The sequence below is a fragment of the Camelus dromedarius genome, chromosome X, assembly GCF_036321535.1.
Source record: "Camelus dromedarius isolate mCamDro1 chromosome X, mCamDro1.pat, whole genome shotgun sequence".
In the NCBI taxonomy this organism is placed as follows: Eukaryota; Metazoa; Chordata; class Mammalia; order Artiodactyla; family Camelidae; genus Camelus; species Camelus dromedarius.
Genome location: NC_087472.1, coordinates 26,388,029 through 26,410,055, shown reverse-complemented (window position 1 = coordinate 26,410,055; position 22,027 = coordinate 26,388,029). Strand labels below are relative to the sequence as shown.

At 36.1% G+C, this 22,027-nt stretch overlaps 1 protein-coding gene across 1 annotated transcript in view; it reads left to right on the top strand.

The window, feature by feature from the left end:
- Positions 1-21,426, top strand: part of WDR44 (WD repeat domain 44) — a 68,820-nt gene extending 47,394 nt beyond the window's left edge. Inside the window, exons 13-20 of the mRNA XM_010985857.3 lie at positions 9,046-9,159; positions 12,458-12,580; positions 15,235-15,426; positions 15,632-15,733; positions 15,946-16,061; positions 17,049-17,176; positions 17,566-17,700; positions 20,367-21,426. Of these exons, the coding sequence (XP_010984159.1) occupies positions 9,046-9,159; positions 12,458-12,580; positions 15,235-15,426; positions 15,632-15,733; positions 15,946-16,061; positions 17,049-17,176; positions 17,566-17,700; positions 20,367-20,461 (1,005 nt within the window). The 3' untranslated portion in view covers positions 20,462-21,426. The remainder of the gene's footprint in view (positions 1-9,045; positions 9,160-12,457; positions 12,581-15,234; positions 15,427-15,631; positions 15,734-15,945; positions 16,062-17,048; positions 17,177-17,565; positions 17,701-20,366) is intronic.
- Positions 21,427-22,027: the final 601 nt, after the last annotated feature.

Sequence of the window (22,027 nt, the reverse complement as noted above, 5' to 3'; positions counted from 1 at the left end):
GAGAGATGTAACCGAAGGACTTAATGACTGATTAGCTGGAGTAGTAAGTGAGCAGCCTGGGGTGATTCCTAGGTGTCTGTCTTGAGTAACTGGCTAGATGTTAATGATCATTCATGGATATACTTTTATTAACTGCCCACAGCCCTGCTTCTCCTCTTTTGAACCTCCTTTAATGGCATCAACATCCATAAATTACCTTTTTTAACTGAAGTCAGAAACTCTCTATTACTTTTTCTTCCTTGCCCACACTTCAAATTAGATAATTGTTCTATGTACTCTACCCTCACCTATAGAGTCAGTCCCCTCATCACTCACACCATCTAGGCCCTTGACACTTATTTAAATATTTGCTGTGGCCTCCTAATTGTTTTTTATGTCTCTGGTCTCTACTGCTACCAGCTGCTTTTTTTTGTTTTTTCAAAATAAAGATCTGACTGCCATTTGTGATTTAAAATCTTCTGATGGCTCCTTGTCACCTACAGAATAAGGTCCTTCCTGATATTACCTCATCTTACCTTTTTAACTCAGTTCTAATTCCCTAGTACCTGTGCATCCTACTTGCCATGCCGGATATGGGTCTGTACCCTAAACACACTCTCACATTCATGTCTTTGTTCATGTTGCTTGCTTTGCCAGAAATGCCCTCCCTGTCCCCTTTTCTCACAGGGTGAAGCCCTACTCATCCTTCAAGATTCAACTCAAATATCTTATCTTCTCTTATTATTTTCCCTGACTCAGGCAGGCAAAACTGTTCCTCACTGTTCTGACAGTACGTCCTGTGTGCTTTAACACTGATAATAATTACCATGCCTTCCTTGCAGTTTGTCTCGCTGGCTAGGCTCAAGGCTGATTTAAGGCTAAGAACTGTACTTCACAGATCTTAGTCTCTTTGCAGCCCAACCCCATGCCTGACTGTGGTAGGCCCGAATCAGTGTTGAATTCCTGCTTCTGTGCCTTTTATTTATTCCTTCCCAGTCCCCTTGTCTGGATGCCTGCAATCTCCCTTTTTTCTGCTCAAAATTTGCCCATTCTTCAAGGCCCACTTCCTCCATAAAGCCTTCACTGACTAATGTAGCAGCGAAAATTTTAACTGCTTTGCTTTAGGGGAAAAGGGTTTGCTTTTATTAGTTTAATTCACCATAAAGTTTCCAGACATTGATTACTATTAAAAACAGGGACTATTTGTACCATCTTGTATTATGCTTATTTTAACAATCCTACTTACAGATTTTTAACCACTTCTGTCTCCCCTTCCCCCCCAAAAACCTAAGGAACTCCTAATCTAGTTTGAATACAAAGTCTTTTAAATGAAGAGCATAGTCGTTCTTTGACCCAAAAAGTATTAACCCCCTGGAGTACCGAGCTTTTTTTCTGGAGTAGTTGGTATCATTTGTATCTGTTGTCTTCAGGAAAAGATTATTTGGGGCTTCTTTCACTTCTGTCATTTTGTACGGGGATACTTAAAAGAGGCCTCTATTTTGTATGCCTTTGGGTTTTGGTATCTGGTACTATCTTTGAACCTAGTACTCACTGCAGTGAGGCACATTAAGCACAGTGGGCTTTATTTTCCTGATATGTGTGTTCTTTTTTTTCTCGTGATGGTGATATCTGATATTTATCTCTTTTGAACTACGTTCTTACTCTTGCCTTCTTAGCATCCGTGTAAAATAAAATGCATAAAAATACCTGTTGTACAGTTGGGTGTACAGAACCAAGATCACTCACCTACTCGTTGGTCATGCCAAGCTAGAATTCTGGCTGTTACACTCTGTTTCTATTGATTTCCAGAAGTAGCTCAGTAAACGTAAGGAAGAAAGGAAGAGGGGCGTGCTTAGTTTGCTCCATTATACTAGAGACTTGTAACATTTCTTCTTGACACTAGAAGTTGTTAAGTGTGCTGTGTACCTAAAAATTAATGTTTTTTGTAAATCTACATTTGGTGCACTGGGTTAGTGGAACATCAATATGGGTTTTGCAACATTTACCTGCTGCTTAGAATTTTTGAGAGTAGACTATAGGGGAGGAAAAAATTTTCCTCTACCTTCTTAGAATCTGCGGCTGGAATCTACAAAATAACCTGACGAAAGACAGACTAAGAAGAGAAACAGCTTATTATGTATGCATATGGAGGCCTTCCGAGAAAAATAGTGAAGGCCCAAAGAAGTGGTTAAACCCAAGGGTTTATATATCATTTCAGCCAAGAGCAATGCATTTGTGGAAAAGTGACAAGACAAAGAAAAAGGGATTTAGGCTTTTAGGGGTGGTAAATTGTGGGAAGGTAAATCTACTGGGGGAAACTAATGGAAGATAAGGAGTATTTGGTAAGGTTCTGTTTATACAGATAAGATTCATTCTTCCCTTCCTGGTAGGGGAGAGGTGAGGGGAAGACACCTTCACAAAGGGCATTTCATGCTCTGCTTTCAGGTAGAGAGGAGGAGGGCAGACATTTTCTTGTGTCTGTTTCTTCTCAGTTGCCTTCAACTCAAAATAATACTTATTCAAAGGGGCATATTTTGGGGTGATATATTCTGATCCCCTTCAAAATCATGAGGGTCTAAAACTTGAATGAAAAGGCTATAAGGGAGTGGGAGGCAATTATTGTGAAATTGTTCATATGCAGTATTTTATTAAAAAGAGACATTGGTTTAGATTTGGCTCAGTCAACAATTATTAAATGTCAAAAATGTGTTAGACACTGAAAATATAAAGATGCAGTCAATAATTCATGTCAAGGAGTGATGCATTGGGGAAGACAGATATTGGCAATGATGATATATGCCCAAAACAGAGTTAAGTATCATTTTCCCGAGAAGACCATTCCTTTGATGGTGTATACACTTGATATCAGTTCATTGTTTAATACACATACCATCTCCTGAGTTAGAAACTGTGATCACTTTCTACTCTCTCCTCTCCCTTCAGTGTCTGCTCATTTACCAAATCCTGCCTGCTTGATCTCAGAAATGTCTTTGGAATCTGGCCGTTCCTTTTATTTGCACTACTGCAATCCAGGCCTGTATCTCCTATCTGGACCATTATAGTTGTTCTCCCAGATTCCAGTCTTTCATCCACACTGCCAGCAGAATTACTTTCCTATAAAAGATCTGATCACGTTTCTTTCCTGTTTAAAAACTCGTTTTGGCTCTCTTTTTTCTTCCTATAGAATTAAGTCTAAATTCTTTAGATGAATGACTCCATCTTTCAGAGATCAGCCTGACCTCAGCTCTCAGTGTCATTTCCTACCCTTCCCTCTTCCAGACCTTATGCTCGGAGCCACTTGGTTGTTCATGCCACAACAAGAATGTCAGAACTTTTGTTGATTCCATGTATTTATATATGCTATTCCCCTTTGCTTGGCAAATTCATTTAAGACTCAGATCTCTTCACCAAAACATTCCTTGCTTCACCTAATGAGTAATTTACTCATGTGTTCCCTTACTGTTCCCATCGTACTTTGCCCATAGTCCTGTTAAAAGCACTTACTACATACTATATCAATTTATGTAACAATAGCTAAACATGTTTTGTTTTGTTTTTTTTGGAAAACAAGGTTTTATTCACCATCATTAACCTTTGATAGGTCCAGTTAACATGGTTGCATGAAACTGTCAAATAGAAATTAGAAGCAAAGCACCAAGGAATAAATTCTTAATTTTAAACAAGCCAGTGATTTTTTTTTTCTCTCAAGCCATAAGCAAAGTTGCAGAGTACACAGTTTGCCCATTTCTTCATATTGTGACCAGATCTTTCTTTTGGAATACTCTTTGGGAAAATTGGTCTAATCAGTCATGTCTTCAGATATTTGTATCACATCTACTTATAGATAATTAAGGTAAAAATGATGCATTTTCATACCTACCCTTTGTTTGGAACTGTTGAGATAAAGCTTGTGGCCACCCACAGTTTGATGATTCACAGACATCCTTTAATCCTGAAGTGCTAATAGGGGTGCCTTCTGTGGCTGTTAGTTCTTTGAGCCTAAGCACTAATCTTGGTTGGCGTTCGGCTGGTATTATTTCAGCTCACATGAAGATTTATGCCCAGACCACTCCTTAACACTGTTCCTGTGTCTGCAGCTTGACTCCCCAGTCACAGCTCCTTTTCTTATCATTGCGTTCAGATAGACATACATCGCTCATATAACTCCATGAACTCTGGTTGGTTTGCTTTAAAATGTGATGTTCATTCATTTTTCAATGCAACAAACATTTGAGCACTCTCCAGGATGCATACACCGCCCTGAACAAAGTGGTCTGGTGCAGGTGAAGATAAACGGATGCTGGGCCTGCCTGCCCTCCACTAGAAACTTAAACTCATGGGCATACACATAGATTACTGTAATTTACATGCCACAGAAATTAATAAGGGCAGAGTGCCTCTGTCTTTGAGATCAGGGAAGGCTTTAGGAGGAGGTAGCGTTTGGTTGGAGACTTGAGGAGTAGGTAGAATTTGGAGAAATGAAGAACATGCCTGGCAGAAGAAAGAGCTGTGAGTAGGACCAACTAGGTGCTGCTGGCTTTGAGCGTGAAGTGTGAAGTCACAGATGTAGAGGGATAGGTCCATGAGTTCCACGTGATGTGTGTTCTTGAATAATAGGCCAACGAGTTTGGATCTTAGTTGCTTTAAATTAAAATTTAAGCAAAAGCAAGACAAAGCTATTTGATGCTTTTATAAGTTTTTTTATTGTGATGGTTGTTTCTTTTCTTACTGTGCTCAGGCCAAAGCGTAAAACAAGGTGACTTGTTTTTCCCTAGCATGTCTAATCTAGGAAAGGAGGAAACATGGAAAATAAGCAGAAGTCATCTAAATTCATGTGCCGAACAACAGCTAACATTTTATAAGCTCTTACAATGTGCCATGTACTTTGCTAAGTACATTTTATGTTTTATCTCATTTAAACTCACAACAGCCTTGGTACTGTCGTTCTGAAGTACTATTAAGAGCCCTGTTTAAAAAAAAAAAAAAAGAACCCTGTTTTATAGATGAAGGAAAGAAGGCTTAGAGATATTGTGTAACTCACCAATTTCACACAGTTGGTAGGTACAGCACCAGAATTAGAACCCAGCTCTGATCTGTCTCTAGAGCTTATGCTCTTAACCATTATGCTCCGCTAGTTGGCATCTTAAGGTCTGGCACTATGTTTTCATTTAGCCCACAAATATTTATTCAGTGTCTACTATGTATTAATGACTGACTATTCTAGGAATTGAGGATAGAGTAGTGAACAAAAGAAACAAAACCTATTATAACGAAGCTTATTCTATTGGTAAGAGACAGAAACTAAGTAAAATTTTGTAATTTATTGAAAGGCGATAAAGTTCATGGAGAAAAAGCAGATAAAGTAGAGTGATGGGAGGTAAATAAGGTGGACAAGCTTCACTAAGAAGTTGTCATTTGAGGAGAATCTAAAGGAGGTGAGGGAGGAATCATCTGGCTATTTGGAGAACGTTCCAGGTAGAGGGAATGGCAAGCGAAACTGCTATCAGGCAGGAGTCCTTATAGTTCAAGAAATAATTGAGGCCTGGGTAGCTGGAGCCAGTGAGCAAGGGGAAGAGTAGTCGAAAATCAAGTCACAGAGGTGTAGATGGGGCAGTCATAACATGGAGGCCGCTGTGAGGACGTGGGCTTTCGCTCTGAGAAAGATAGAAGCCAATGGGAGCTTTTTGAACAGAGAATGAAATAATCTGACATATTATAAAAGTCTCATTCTAGCTTTTAAATACTAAGAATAGATTCTAAGTAGATAATAAATATCTTATTTATTTTGGAATCTCAAGTAACTAATGCAGTATCTGGTATATATAGTAAGTGTATGAGAAGGCTTACAAGGTTTCAAAGCAGTCCAACTTTAGAATGACATTTTTAGATAATCAGGATATTTGAATATGGATTTGATATTAGATGATACAAATGGTATTTTGTAGGTATGATAATATTTAGTTATTTTTTAAAAGAATTGATTAATTAGAGATACATATAGAATATTTACTAATAAAATCATGGGTATTTAGATCTAGCTTTAAATGCTCCAGCAAAAATAAGCAAATCCATTAAAGTGGGACGACTGATAAAACAAGATAAGTAAAATGTTGATAATCATTAAAGCAGGTGATGGATATATGGGGTTTATTATAATATTTATTATATTTTATCTACTACTGTATACAATTGAAATGTCCATGATAAAGTTTGATATCAAACTTCATTATATTGATATAGAGATATAAATATCTCTCTACATATAGACATCTATTCAGAAAAATATAGATAAACTATATAGCATTTCACTTGGTAATTCTCCCTTTAAAACTCTGTCATAAAGAAATCATCTTATATGTCCAAAAATGTAAGCAGGATTTTCATATTCGTGTTCTCACAATGCTAAAATCTGAACAAACTAAATTTTTACTAGTTGAAAAATAGAAACTATAGTATAATCCGTACAGTAGAATACTATGCAGTCCTTAAATTGTTTACAAAGACTATTTAATGACATTTAAAATATTCTAAATAAAATGTAAAGTGAAAAAAGCACACTGAACAATTAGATATATTATCCCAATTTTGACTGAAAAAAATCTACAAACATTTATATATTTTAAAACTTAAGAGAAATAAACTAAATTATTACTAGTAGTTATCTCTAGGGGGTAGGGTTTTAGGTCATCTTTATTTGATTCTTTATACTTCTCACTATTTCTAAAATTTTCTTTAATAAACATACCTAATTTTATTAAACAACAAGATACTATAAAAGTCTCTAAGCCTTTGGACCTTGATATTAGGATAAACAAATAATAAAATAGGGATAAAGATTCATGTTCCAGGATGTTCATTGAATTGCTATTTATTTAGCAAAAAAATGAAAATGTCTAAATGACCAACAAATTGGAGAATGATTAAATTGTGGTGTATCCATATGAAGCTAGTAAATGTTTCCAAGGAGTAAAATACTGAAAGTGCTCACGTATGATAACAAGGAAGATAGTGAATCATGAAATCATAATTTCAATTATGTTTTTGAAAAATGAGATTGAAGATGGTCAAAATTTTAGCTAATTATAGGTGGTTTTGATTTTAGTTTTTCTATTTTCTGTGAGGTTTTTTTGTTGTTGTTGGGGGAAGGTAATTAGGTTTGTTTGTTTGTTTGTTTGTAGAGAAGGTCCTGGGGACTGAATGAACCCAGGACCTCATGCATGCGCTCTACCACTTAAACTATACCCTCCCCTCTATTTTCTGTGTTTTCTGAATTTTACCTACCCTGAGCATATATTACTTTATAATCAAAAAATACATTATTTAAGTATTTTGAAAAAATGTAGAGTACAGGGAAAAGAAAATGGATGTTTAAGGAGGAAAAAAAGATCTGGAATCACTGCTAGAGGAAATATGCTAAAGAGTTACTAAAATGAAAATGATTATTAAGCAAAAAGCTGAATTTTATGTAACAGAGCAAGCCTGTTTAGTTTTATGTCTTCCAGCAGTGCTCACTAATCTGGCCATAAAATTAGGGGAAGTAGCTGTAGTCATCTAGGATTAGAAGTGTTTAGCAAAGGGTCAGGCATCTGTGTACTGGTCTACCTCCACAGTGGATGTGAAGATGGTTTTATAAACTGTAAAGTTGTAGACAGATAGCAGTGATAGTTTTTATCTATCCCCGTGGCCACTGTTTTATTCAAGCCCTCATTATTCTTACTTAAAATACTGACTGCTCTTCCTGCCTCCTCTCTCTTTCCAAACCATCTTTTACATTATTGCCTAGGGTTCTCTTTCTAAGACATCAGTCAGATCATGTTATTTTTCCTTTTCAGAAACTTGTGTTGCTTCTCCATCACCTTAGAATATCTGACATTTTAAGCCATAAATCCAAGGCTCTTTATTATCTGATCTCAAAGTACCATTCTACCCTGATCCCCCCCTACTATATCTCCATATGCTTTTTTCTCCATCCTTGTCATCCTACCTGCCCTTCCCTAAATATGCAAGGCTTAGGTGACACTCCATATTTTTGCTTATGCAACATCCTTTAAAACATTTGAGGAGAAACCTTTGGACTTACAGTTAAATGACTTGTATTTTTGCATTGGTTCTGCTGTTTACAGGTGGCTGTGTGACCTTTAATATGTTATTTTGACCTCTTTGAGCCTCATTTTTTCCTTAATTTCTTCATCCTCATAAAGTTAATAACTACCTCACAGAGTTTGTGAGGATTCATTCAGATAATGAATACAAAAGCATGTTGTAAAACTAAATGCACAGCACACATGTATGGCATTATTTTCTACCTACCTCTGTCAGGATGCTTTTGACTTCAAATAACAGAAATCCAACTGAAAATGGCTTAACCAATGAGGAAGCAAGTCTGGAGGTAAGGCAGTTCCAGGGTTGGTTAATTCAGCAGCTCAGTAGTATCATCAGGGATATAAGGTCCTGCCATCCTCCCGCCTTACTGTTCTTTATCTGTTGCTCTCTTGGGCTAGTTCCCCTCATGGTATACTGGCTACTACTGTCTTAGGTGTCACCTGCAGACAACGATGTTCAGAGGCAGGAAAGAGGAAGGTCCCTTTAGTATACCCCTTTTTAAGGGTGAGGAAATCTTTCTAGAAGCCTCCCTTTTTTTCCCCCTCCCCCAGATAAACTTGCCCTCGTGTCTGATGAAAATCATAGCACATGCCCACGCCTAAACCAGTCATCACTGGGAACGGGAATGAGCTCATCTGAATTAGCTTAGACCGACTGTGATCACCCCATGTGCTGGCTCCTGCCTCTCCTGAAGGAATGGATGGTCAAAAAAGAGACAAAGTGGGGGCTCTGTTAGGGAGGGAACTATTGTGGTAGCATGATGTCTTCAAAGATAATCCAGGTTTCTTAGGACAAGGAGGTGAGGAGGTGATAAGTAGTAGATGCAGCATAAAGGGGAGTCGGCTTTTGGTGGATCAAGATTTCAATCCGGTGTCATACAAAATAATGAGAGAACACATGGGGTGGAAAGAGTATGAACCTTTTGTTTTTCTAGTTTTAACATTTGTTTTCATATCTAAATAGGTATGCGGTGGAGCTGATGAAGACCCTGATGATAAAAATGCACCATTTCGACAACGGCCATTTTGCAAATATAAAGGCCATACTGCTGATCTCCTTGATCTTTCATGGTCTAAAGTAAGAAAGTCTTATTTGAATTGTCTGTTAATTCTATGTAACTATTTCAGGATAAAAACAAATACTTTATTTGTATGATTGTCACACTATCAGTGTTTGAATGTTCATATATACTTTGTGGGAGTTACAAATTAATCGAAGTTAAAAAAGAGAAACGTCAGATTAGGCTAATAAGAAAATCTTTACTTAACAGCTTCTCTCTGGATCTGTCTATATACTTGTACTTTTTGCTTCTTTTATAAAGTAATTTTGGCAAGTAAGTATCCTCAACAAAATGGATATGACTTCAACTACAAGGGTGAAGCCTTATCTATATAATCAAGACTGTTTTAGGGCTAATCTGCTATATTTGTAAACTTATTAATTTAGATTTAAGAATTATATTCTACAAATCAGTGGTATGTCTTCAATTTGTGATTTTTGTTTTCCTTAGAGGAAAATTATTTTAGAAGTAGAGGGGCACTATTTTGCCACTGATGAAATATCTTAGAAATTGGCAAAAATTTTAAGAAATATTTTTAATTTTATTTAAGGTGTTTGAAGCATGAAGCAGTTTTTGTAATAAATGCATGACACCTTACATTTTCTTTGTATTAAAATTTGTCAGTAATCAGAATCTAAACTATATTAAGAATTTGTAGGGAAAAGTGATATTTAAAAGCCTTAAGTTGAGAAAAGTTATCTGAGTTTACAAAATACTGTCAGGGATACCGGTGATGCCCATATATTTTAACTATGTCAGGAAAACCTGATGTAGCACAAAGATATCACTGGTATATATTGGCAAGTCAGGCTTTCCCTGAGCTCCAGCTTTGAATCACTCCACTTATTAATTACTGCTCCTGTCATACTTGTTTAGATGCTGTGGGTGCATTTCATGGCCCATCTGTCACAGTATCTTTCTCTAAGCTCCAGGAATAAGCTTGAGCCTCACCTGGTAGTCTGGTTTTAAACTGAGCCCCCGTTGTATCTTTGTACTCCTTCCCCACCCTGTGTGAAATCTGAGTTGTCAGAAGATGGAAATCTGAAGTGTCCTTAATCCGATAATCTTATTTATCTAGAATAAGAAGTACAAAGCACCTAATTGGGAACCCTGTACTCATTTTACTTTCTTAAAGCAAACCAGTATTTTTTTCTGAAATGTAGCACTAACTGAAGAAATTAATTCTCCACTGGCCACTGTATCAGTCAGGGTTCTCCAGAGTGACAGAACCAAGAGGATATATATACATAAGGAGATTTATTTTAAGGAGTTGGTTCATATAATTGTGGGACCAGGCAAATTTGAAATCTGTAGGGCAGGCTGGCAGACTGAAAATTCAGCGAGAGTCACACTGAAGTCTTCTCCAGGAAACCTTACTTTTTGTTCTTAAGGCCTTTATCTGTATGCTTTTTACTTAACTACCTTTGTACATTTCTAGGTCTTGTTGGCAACAAGATTCTAAGCCCCTCAAGAGTAGGGACCAGATCTTTTTTTTACTGCTGTTTCTCTTCAGTGTCTAGCACAGTTGATGTTTATGGTGGGTTTTCTGTTTGTTGAAGACTTACTTTGTGCCAGGTAACAAGAATTACCTGTTAATTCTTAAAATAACAACCCTGTGAGGTAGGTGATATTTCATTTTGTAGATTAGAAGACTGGGCCTTTGACCCATCCAAGGTCACAAAACTAGTTGTGAGTAGAACTTAGATCTGACTCTAATTTGACTCCCAAGATCATGCTTAGTTTAAGAAAACTATTTCATGGATTCAATAGATAGATTCAATAGATAGCATAATAGAACAAGTCTTAACATGTCTTCAGCATCTTCACTTTAAGAATGTCTTTATATTTCTTTCATTTGCTTAAAGCAATGGACTATTGCAAGACTTGGATAAAGTCAGTTTTAATTAACAGCAGACCATAGATTTAGTTTATATACACTTGTTATTAATCAGGAGGAAATATAAAGCAAACTACATGTACTCTTCAAAACTTTTCTGGAACTGACTGGATCTTGAAAATAAAAAGAATTGTTATTAAATATTTCAAAAGTTATTATAAATCTTCCAGAATTCTATTTTTAAATGTAAGGTACACCATCTATTTAAAAACAGATATACCACATAAAATGTGCATTTTTTTAAACTGGCCCAAGTAGCATGCATGTATTAGTGCAGTAACATACCAAAATCCACGTTTGTGCTTAGTCTCTTCACATTTAAACATTAAAGAGTCTTATTATTTTAAGCAAACGACAAAGCATCTTGTTTTTCATAACATGTGTTCTGCGTAAGCACTCTGCAGAATACTATAGTGGTTAGAGCCTGGACCTAGAGCCAGACTACCTGGATTCGAATCCCAGCTCTGCCACTGACAAGCTGGGTAGTCCTAGAAAAATTATTTAACCTCTCTACCTCAGTGTTCTCATTTGCAAAAGAGGCTAATAATGTACCTACCTCATAGGGTTGCTGTATAGTGCTAAGAACAATGTTTAGCACATTGTAATTACTCAGTCAATGTCATCATTATTTCAATTTGTTTAGTACCTTTACATATACAAAGAATACAAGGGTCTCATTTGGGTTTCCTCATTCAGTATAACTCATAATTCTCTCCTTAAATTGATTGTGTTTAGAAATTAAAAAGCTACTGCCAGCTGGAAGCTTTTGACAGATAGGTGTTTGGTTTCTGGGTGATGGGCCATCACAATGCTTAAATTGGTTACACCACCTTCTTCTAGCTTTGAAAATTCTGTGATCTGTCCTGAAAGATTTGACAATTTCTTTTCTCTAATTTTCTTGCCTAAGGTGTGACAGGTACACGATAACTTTTCATATCCGTGCTACATTATAGGGTAATCTTTTTTAAGGCATTTTAAGTGTCAGTTAGGGAATCCATGTGAGTTAAAATTTACCAGTGTTATCGATTTGAAAATAACTGACGTGACAATCAAGTGAATAGATGCCTTGTATTCATAGCTAAGTTCCAATATATGCAGGCTCTAACAACTAAGGCACACCTTAGTCCTCTACTGGTGCCTAGCAAATTTCTTTTGACAAAAGTCATAAGATTCATCCTAATTTCAGAGTAGGTAATGTGCAAAAGTCTCAGAATCAAAGAAATACAGTATTTAATTGTTCAGGGAAAAAAATGGGACTGTTCAAGTGAATTGGATAATCTTTTGTTCTTTCTTATGCTGCATATAACAATAATAATGGCAAAACTGTTGAGGTACTTAAAACCAAAAGTTCACTTTTATGGTATAAGTGCATTTTTTTTCACATGGTGATAAAATAATCAATGTCAATTTATCCGTAGAACTACTTTCTGCTTTCCTCTTCAATGGATAAAACAGTCAGACTCTGGCACATTTCCAGAAGAGAATGCCTTTGTTGTTTTCAACATATAGATTTTGTCACTGCCATAGCTTTCCATCCAAGAGTAAGTGTTTACACCTTTTTTTGTTATACTATAAGGAAGGTGAGGGAACCGAGTTTCTCTGGAGGGTAATTGGACTGCAGGAAAAAAATTATTAACAGCCCCATAGTTAAAAGCAACTGAATTTAGTGTTTCATTTTGCTTTGAAAATGAGAAAAGAAATAAATATTCTGCTAATCTGCATTAGAAGAACTGGAAAAGTTATGGTCTAAATATAACAGTGAAAAGTCATCCCAAATCTTTAATACGGCATGCAGGGTATAATAAAGAAATAAAGTATCCTGTTAAAGAGGAGAGATGTTGGAGTTGGCAGAAGAAGACAAGACAGCAGGTGGATAAATGAGAAAGGAAAGCATATAGGCAGGAATAGTTGTAGAAGGGTTGGGAAGGGAAGAGACATAGAGGAAAAGGTTGAAAGAGGCAAAGACCAAAATTCATTACAAGATTTACTGAATTCCTATCTAATGTCTGGAAACACTGTTAATCTTGAGATCCGTTCTTATTCATTTTCAGTGTAGAAAATCCTTCAACATATTTCCTCTAGAAACAAAGTATTTCATATGATTTCAACCAAAGGAGTAAAATCTACCCTCATGGAATTGTAGCCCTATCCTATGCTCTTATGGGATAGAGCCACCAAATACATAAGGCTAAATTAGTTTTAGTTCTTTGCAGCTATAAGCACAAGGGATGTTGCATGTTGTAGCTGCTCCACCAGCTAGGTTGAAATAAGTGGAGGGCTTCAGCTGCCCCTAGTTGGCTTTCCCTCCCCTACACTGGTAGATGATTTCCATTAATACATTTCAGTCATGTCCTCATCTCTGTATGTTTAACACCCATTGTCTTTTTAATGCAGCCTTTTACTTGTATTCACCTTTCTTTCTCTTTTTCCCCAGATTAAGAGAGAAGAATGACTTTTTCTCTCAATATAATTTCCCTCCCTGGGCAGGCTTATAACATAGGCAGTAATAGTTCTAAGCCCTTAGAGAAGACTTGATTAAGACTGTTGAAAATTAAAAATGCTTAATCTGTGTTAATACTGTATCAGTTTTGACCATCAAGCTTTCAAGGCTTCTTTCTGAATAATACCCCCATCCTGTCACCCAAGGATGCAACAAAAGGATGGATTTACCCCTGTCAGCAACTGTGAGCAAAATCCTTCCCCCCACCTCTGTTTTAACTATAACATATCAGGGTGGCAAGAGAGGAGTATTAGGTGGTGGTTGTTATCTATGTAGTGCTTTATTATTACGGTTTCTGTTTAGTCAATAATTTCTCTATACTTTTATTTGGTTTTATTTTGAAAACGTGAAAGCCTTATTTTTAAAATTATGCTGACCTGAGGAGTTTTTGAGAGGGGCTAGGGAAAAATGGGGTGATGTTGACATTTTCTTAGGAAATGTAATTCTATCAAATAATGTTACCTGGAAGCAAGATGAGTTATAAAAGAAATAGCAAAATGGAGATACACATACATTTACACACGTGTATATATGTATGTGCATATATACAAATTCCAAATTGTAAGACCAAGATGAAGTATTTTAAGTTGTTCGACTCTCCTACTAGTAGATGTTGAGTCGAGCCTACTACACCACAGTATAAAAATGCCCATTCTGTGTAGGTTATCCTTGACAGGCTTCAGAGGTCTGTAAGAGTAATGGTCTTGAGTGGAGAAGTCTGTTTCTTGTTTTGGTATCTCAATTATTTTCTCTTTAACTCTTATGTTACCAAAAATTAGGTCAGTTTAGTGGTAGATCTGGTTTAGTTTTGAACACAGTTTCTCAGCCTTGCACTGTTGGCATTTTGGGTTGGATAATTCTTTGTTGTAGAGGGAGGGAAGGCTGTGCTGTGCATTATAGGTTTAGCGGCATTCCTGGCCTCTACCCACTAGATGTCAGTAGCACCCCACCCTGTAAACTGTGACAATCAAAGATGTCTCCAGACATTGCTAGATGTCCTCTGTGGGATCAAATTGCCCCAAAAACTCTTGGTTTGAGGTTGCGAATTTAAATAGCGAAGTGATTATCTGCTGACAGGGTGTCAGAGTTCCAGAAACTGACTGGTTCAGTGGACTGACTGGCATTAGTTACTCCTTTATCCAGCTATTGCATGTATCCCAAGGAGGGTATGAGCAGATGTACCACTATAGGATAATGTTTCCCAAAGCATATTCCTTGAAAGGACTAGCCCAGCTAGATGTTCCTACCTGACCCCCTACCAAGCGCCCCCCTACACACAAAGTCTGTGTGTTTCCAATTAAGTTGAAAAATGCTGCATACTTTATCCCCTTTTTAGAGATTCAGAATGCATGTTAATTGATAATCCTGTTTAACTTTCTGTAACCCAGAATTTCTCAAACTTATTTGATCACAGAATCCTTCTCCTACACAATATACACTCCAACCCATTATCTGTTAACATGCATACCTCGGAAAAAAGCAGTTTAATGATTAGAATATAATTTCTCAGTATAAATGAATACTGAGGTTACTAATTGTTATTTTTAGTGAATGAAGTAATGCTTACTTTAATACTTTTTAAATGAAATCTACATATTTTAAACATTATTTCTGATAAGACTTAATGTATTTATTTGCTAATTCGTTTCTCTTAATGTGGTAAAGTGAAAGCTTTCTCTTTTGCCACATTTTTAGGATGACAGGTATTTTCTAAGTGGGTCATTGGATGGAAAGCTCCGCCTTTGGAACATACCTGACAAAAAAGTGGCTTTGTGGAATGAAGTAGATGGTCAAACAAAATTGATCACAGCTGCAAATTTCTGTCAGAATGGCAAATATGCAGTGATTGGAACATATGATGGCAGATGTATTTTCTATGATACAGAGGTAAATGGGTATCTTGTCTAAATTGCGCTTAAATACTTAGTAAAACACTTTTGTGGTTTGGGATAAGTTGATATATCCTCTATGGGCTTTAACTGCCTTATCTATAAATTAGGACAAATAATACCATGTCTGTCTGTGAGTTGGCTTAGATAATCTTTGAGGTTCTTTCTAATTCTGATCTTTTTAAATTGTGATTTCTTTTTAGCATTTGAAATACCACACACAAATACATGTCCGATCCACCAGAGGGCGCAACAAGGTTGGAAGAAAAATTACTGGCATTGAGCCTTTACCTGGAGAAAATAAGGTACTAAGCTTTCAAAACCATCTCTCTCCACATTATATTAAGACTCCTGGAAGTTCTTTATATCTTGGCTAAGAATATATTTCCTTTCCTATGGAATACTGCTTTTTCTAGTTTTGAAGTATATTCTGTATGTGTGTAACACCCTTTTTTGGTTATACCTTAAAACAGATTAAAAGATGGTATTTTTAACTTTTCCTTTGATTTGTTTTTAGATACTGGTAACCTCAAATGACTCCAGAATCAGACTTTATGATCTTAGAGATTTGTCACTGTCCATGAAGTATAAGGGTTATGTCAACAGCAGCAGCCAGATCAAAGCAAGTTTCAGGTAAATCGGCAGTGAGAAATTCCCGAAAGAGATCAGAACATTTCTCCTCTGCTCCCATTTTTTCATTGAGATATGCCTTAGGTTTATATGGTGGTGTTAGTTTCTTTGCACTTGTGCAACTGGTATCTCGTATTATCAGTCATGCAAAACTTACCTTATCCACCTGTTGGGTAGATAACAGTTTGACTTGCTTCTACTCTGCAGATGAAGAAACTGAGACCAAAAAAATTAATTTGCCTAAAGTCACACTGGTAGTTGCAGAGCCAGGATTAGAAGACTCCCTGTTCCAGAATTTGTGATTTTGTACTTTTATGTAAGCTTTCTTAAAGGAGGTTTACCCCATCGCTACCCACCTTACCCATGGTTTTGATCCTTTTAGGAACAGAAGCTAATAAAGCATTTTGACACCCTAAAGTACAGTGTCCTATATTTACACCTTTGCATGTCGTTATTATTTGAACTCCTTTTTATTAGGGGGGTAGTAATTAGGTTTATTTATGTTTTTAATGGATGTACTGGGGATTGAACCCAGGACCTTGTGAATGCTAGCCATGCACTCTACCACTGAGCTATATACCTTCCCACATTATTTGAACTCTTAATTTGGGGTCTGCAGGCTCTTCTGAAATACCTACCTCTTCTCCTTTTATAGCCCTCTTTATTTCAGCCCTTTTCTTACTAGTTCTCCTTTCTTCTTGAATTACTCAGTAATTACCCCGTAAATTAATTGGTAAAGTATTCTACTTCTCTCTTAAGTAGGCATTCCTCCCAGTGTTAACCCAACAGCAGTTACCTAGAACTCTGATGGAAATTCTAGTGCCTCTGGCCCCACCATGTCAAACATACATGTTCAGAACCTCTGGAGTGAGACTAGGAGTCTGTATTGCAACAAAAATACCTAGGTGTTTTAAAGTAGGAAGCTCTGATAGAGGGAAACTTTAAAAACTCCACAACTTTGATTTTTTTTCCTTTCTTCCATAAATTTAGCCATGATTTTAGTTACCTCGTTAGTGGCTCAGAAGATAAGTATGTTTATATCTGGAGTACTTACCATGACTTAAGCAAGTTTACTTCAGTCAGGAGAGATCGTAATGACTTTTGGGAAGGTATTAAAGGTAAGTAAATGCCTACTTTTGTATGTCTTATAAATGAATAAAGTTAAAGTGGAGATGAACTATAAGTAAATGTATATAGGCATTATTGCAGAGAGAGAGTTTGGCAATTATAACTGCTTTTGATTTGTATTGGCTTTGTTTGATTCTTCTATACCAAGAAAGAACTTACACTTATCTAAAATTTGAGAAGTCATGGAATCTCAGAACTTGTATATGGAGTTTTTTTTAGAAAATATTTTGGAATTTTAAATAGTTCTTATTTACTTATATGTTACTTTTTAGATATTTGCATATAATATACACTGTTATATTTTTTGCATATTTTATTTTTTTTCTTGATGTTTAGAATTAAATTTATTAGTTACCCTGAAGTAAATTTTTTTTCCCAGCACATAATGCAGTTGTTACATCAGCCATCTTTGCTCCAAATCCGAGTTTGATGTTGTCCTTGGATGTGCAGTCTGAAAAATCGGAAGGTAACGATAAAGGTGAAGATGTCGAAGTTTTGGATACCATGCCCTCTGGTAGGTACTTGTGTTTTATTTGTCCTACATTTTCTCTAGTTAGCATTTAATAGCCTCATTGACCTGTGAGTATTACGATTTTTTCATGAGTATGAAGACTATTTCTTGTTTACAACATAATAGTTGTCAGGTGTCCATTTCTGAACATTTTGGTAACATAGTTCTTGCAAGTTTTACTTTGTTTAAATTCACCTGCGAATTAAAACTGAAAATTTTGAAACTTCATAATTTTTTTTTTAATGAACAACTGTTCTCTCTGGAGAAACACAAAGAGGAAATAAATATAATTTATTATTTGTCTCTTCTACTGCACTGTGGTCTCTGTGAGGACAGACTTTGTGTTTTATTGTTGTAGTGCCAGTGCCTAGCACAGTGCTTACCTACATACAGTAGGTGCTTAATAAACATTTGCAGAATAAGTGAATTAAACCAAAGTGAAAACAGTGTTCTTTTCTGCTTGCCACAAGTTTACAGCTTCTCATAGACAGCTGTTTTACAAGCCTATAATTTCTTGCCCTTTGCAGCATGTGTGTGCTTTGAGAATGAGCAGTACTTTCAGTTATATCAGATGTTCAGATTAGGAAGTGAAAAGAAACCATCAAGTAGTATTGAGTGCCAATTATATAAAACTGGTCCCTGTTAATCGTTAAGAGTCAGGTAATACCATGTAAATTTGGACCAGTTGTTAAGGAAAACAAGTTTGTATTATTAAAATCGATTGCAAAATAATTTATTAAATGTGTTTTCTCACTTTAGAGATTACAGCCAGGCCTTGTAGAGAGTTATAAAACCACAACAATAGATACAATGTACAAAGGGTATGTGTAAAAATATTTGAATATTTAAAAGTTCTCAAGCATTTTTATCACATTTCACATCAAGTAATTTCCCTTGTGGTATTATTTGTACTCTACACTATACTAAATACACTATTTCTTCTGTCTGTGAAGAAAATTTTTGATAACAAAGATGAACTTCAGTCTAGCACTTCTTTTAATTACAAGATGTAAAAATAAACCAATTCAGAATTCTTACACCTTTACTAAATGCCTATTTGGAAACATTTATTTTCATTTTCTTTTTTTTGTTTGTTTGTTTCTCAATCAAATACTGCTTCTCTCTTCTAACTTAAGTCATTTGATTGGATTTCTTTTTCTTTCCTTTTTCCCCAGTGATACCTTTTTACACTCTATACATTTCCCTTACATATTCCACAGAAAATTCTAGCTTTGCAAACCATTTGAGGAAAAATGAAAAGTACTTTTTTTTAAACTTCTCAAAAACCACCATATTAACAAGGTTCAGTTACTTCACTGGGTCCTTTTTAAAGAGGCACAAGTTTGGATCATACTCAGATTTGTGTTTGCTGTTTTTTACCTGTCTAGGTATACTCTTAAGAATAAACTCTTAATCTCAGGGTATGAGATCATAAGATATATCTGATTGCCCTCTCTCTCTCTATTCCTGACATATTTGGCAAATTAAGCTTCAATTTTCCTCATGTTTAAAATGGTGCTAATACCTCATTTACAAGGTTGTGATAAGAATTAAAGAAGACATGTATAAAGTGCCTAGCAAAATGCCTGGCATGTAAGAAACATCATCTTCATTATTATTGTACCTTATAAAGCGTTTCTATGTATATGGTGAATTGTTCTCTTCGCTAGCCTTTCTGATATCCCTCAGTTTCTTGCTTCTGCTGTGCAGCACTACTTTGAGATATACTGAAAGGGTAGCTTGGAATGTTCAAAGACTTAGGGTATGTTTTTAGCAAATTTAAGTAAACCATTTTGGCCCACTCATCCTATACACAACTTTCCAGTCAAAGTTTGGATTATTTTCTTCCTTACTAATCAGTCCTTTTTTAAAAAATTTTCATTTATTTTATTTATGTTTTTTTTTGTGTGTGGGGGGCGGTAATTAGGTTTTATTTATTTCTTTATTTCTGGAGGAAGTACTGGGGATTGAACCCAGGACTTTGTGTATGCTAGGCATGCACTCTACCACTGAGCTATACCCTCCCCCTCGGTCCTTCTTAAATCTACAGTTTTTACCTATGTATAATACTTGGTTAACACTGAATTTTGTTTGTTAAATGCTTTTGCTGGCAAATGTAAGAGGTAAGCGTTCCTGCCATTCAGCATAGCTACATGGCTCCTCAGCACAGACTGGAAAGACAAAGGTGCCCTCAGCATTCATAGAGCCATCATGTGTACTTCATTTCCTGGCAGTTTCAGTTTGTCTGCTCTGCCGTAAACCTTCCTGTCAACCCCGTTAATGAACCTGTTAGCAAAAGATTTGCCCAGTTGATCCCGTCCATCCTGCCAGCATCCAGTCCTGGGGCTGAATCACACGCTAGCCTCTTGCCACGAAATGAAGTATTAGACAACTTAGAGGATAAATCCAGGCATCCAGGCCCTGAGAGACTATAATCTTCCTACACCAGGGAAAGACCAGCTGACACAAGGTAAGTGGCAGTGAGCCTCAGAGAGGCGACGTACAGGAGGATGAGCGGATTACAGAAGCAAGTCAGGAAAGAGAGACTGAAAAGGCGGGGAGACATTCTTCTGCCCCAGAGGTGGACAGTCATGGGCATGTGTCATTTGTGGCAGCAGGCTTCATATTCCTTTAAAATCAACTAAAAACTTTTTTTTTATGCTTTTAAGGTATTATGAAGACAGATAACACAGAAGTTCTTCTTTCTGCTGACTTTACTGGAGCAATCAAAGTGTTTATTAACAAAAGGAAAAATGTATCTTAATTTGAAATGACATTTAAAGTAAATATATCAGTAAGTTTCTATACGTATCAGAACTGAAAAAAATATTATAGTGTTTCAGGCTAACATCCTTTTTTAATTTTTATTGGAAGTTGTTCAAATATAATATATTTTTTGAGAGGCAGTGTTAATGATCTAGTAAACCCTGGACTGACAGACTAGAAAGGAGTGTGGCTAGAATAACGTTGCCAAACATTAGGCTTTACATTTTGTTATGTTTGTGTTTTGTTATATAATTGTGAACATGCACAGGTTTCTGCATGAAAATATATTAATATATTAATCATATGTGTGTGCCTTTTGGTTACATGCACTAAATCTAACAGAGTTAAATTATTTCAGTGGCTCTTTTGGCCTCTTATGTGGGGGTGGTCCTTGTTTCTAGCTTAAATAATTTCTTTTGCACAAAATTTCATTTTTAAGAAAAGTGATATCTTTTGACTGAGTTATTGTTTTGAAAATGTTATATAGGTTTTCAGTAGGTCAACAACCATGTGTAAATGGTTTTTATAAATTTCTCAATTTGGGGGACGATCTTTTTTTTGTGTGGTCTAAATTGTGGACTTAAGATTCTTTTCTTTGTATGTGTATATATAATTTTTTTTTTTTGCCACACTGGAGCACAATGTTTCTATGTAAAAAAATTCTTTTCATTCTTTATCCATGAGCACCAGGCTTTGCTCACTTAAAAAAAAATTAAGCCGTGTTAAGGAATGAGTCTTCTTTTTTACAATAATGTAAAAATAAACTGTTTACATTTTTTTAAAGCATTGTAGTTTTAAAAATTAAGCTGTTTTGTTTTGTGTTGTTGAATTTGAAAGCCTTTGTAAATATTGATATAAAGTACCAATGAAATAACATCTGGGGTGAAGAACCCTGATCATGTTGTTGATGGTTAGCATATGTTTCTGAAAATTAAGTATGTATTATTAAAAGTTGGTCGCCAACACTTGTTAAACATGTGACTTTATTTTCAGTTGACTTCACTAAATTGAGTCTTGTTTTATAATTTGATTTTTAGCAAGCAGAAGACCAAATATTAGACCCCTGAATTATAATGCATTAGTTACATATCTTTAAAGAAAATCTCTAGTTCTAAAATGAACACTGCTAAGAGTTCATCTATATGCTTACAAGTTCTTTACTGCATGTTTTCAGTATGTAGGTGAGCAGCTGGGAAGTATCCTTGTTAATCATCATGGTGTTGGGGTGTCCTGGATTTTCTAGTTCACTGCATACTGTTTGCTTTGCTCTTACCCCTATGCAGCTGTCTTCCTCTTGCCAGTGCTGTGCTTTCTTCTCCCCTCTCTCACTCGCCTCTCCCCAGCTCTCTGCTTGCTCTTCTGTGCTCTACCTGATGTTGTTATGCCATTGGCTGTCTAACCAGTCATTTTCTTAGTTTCAGGGTGTGGATGGCAGTGTGATTGATGTCTTCAACTCTTTCAGGCTGCTTGGCTTTCACTGACCTCTGCCTGAGGACTTGTCTGCTGTGGTGCTTGATGTTTCAGTGGCTGATAATTGGGGTGTTGCCATATTCATATATTTCCT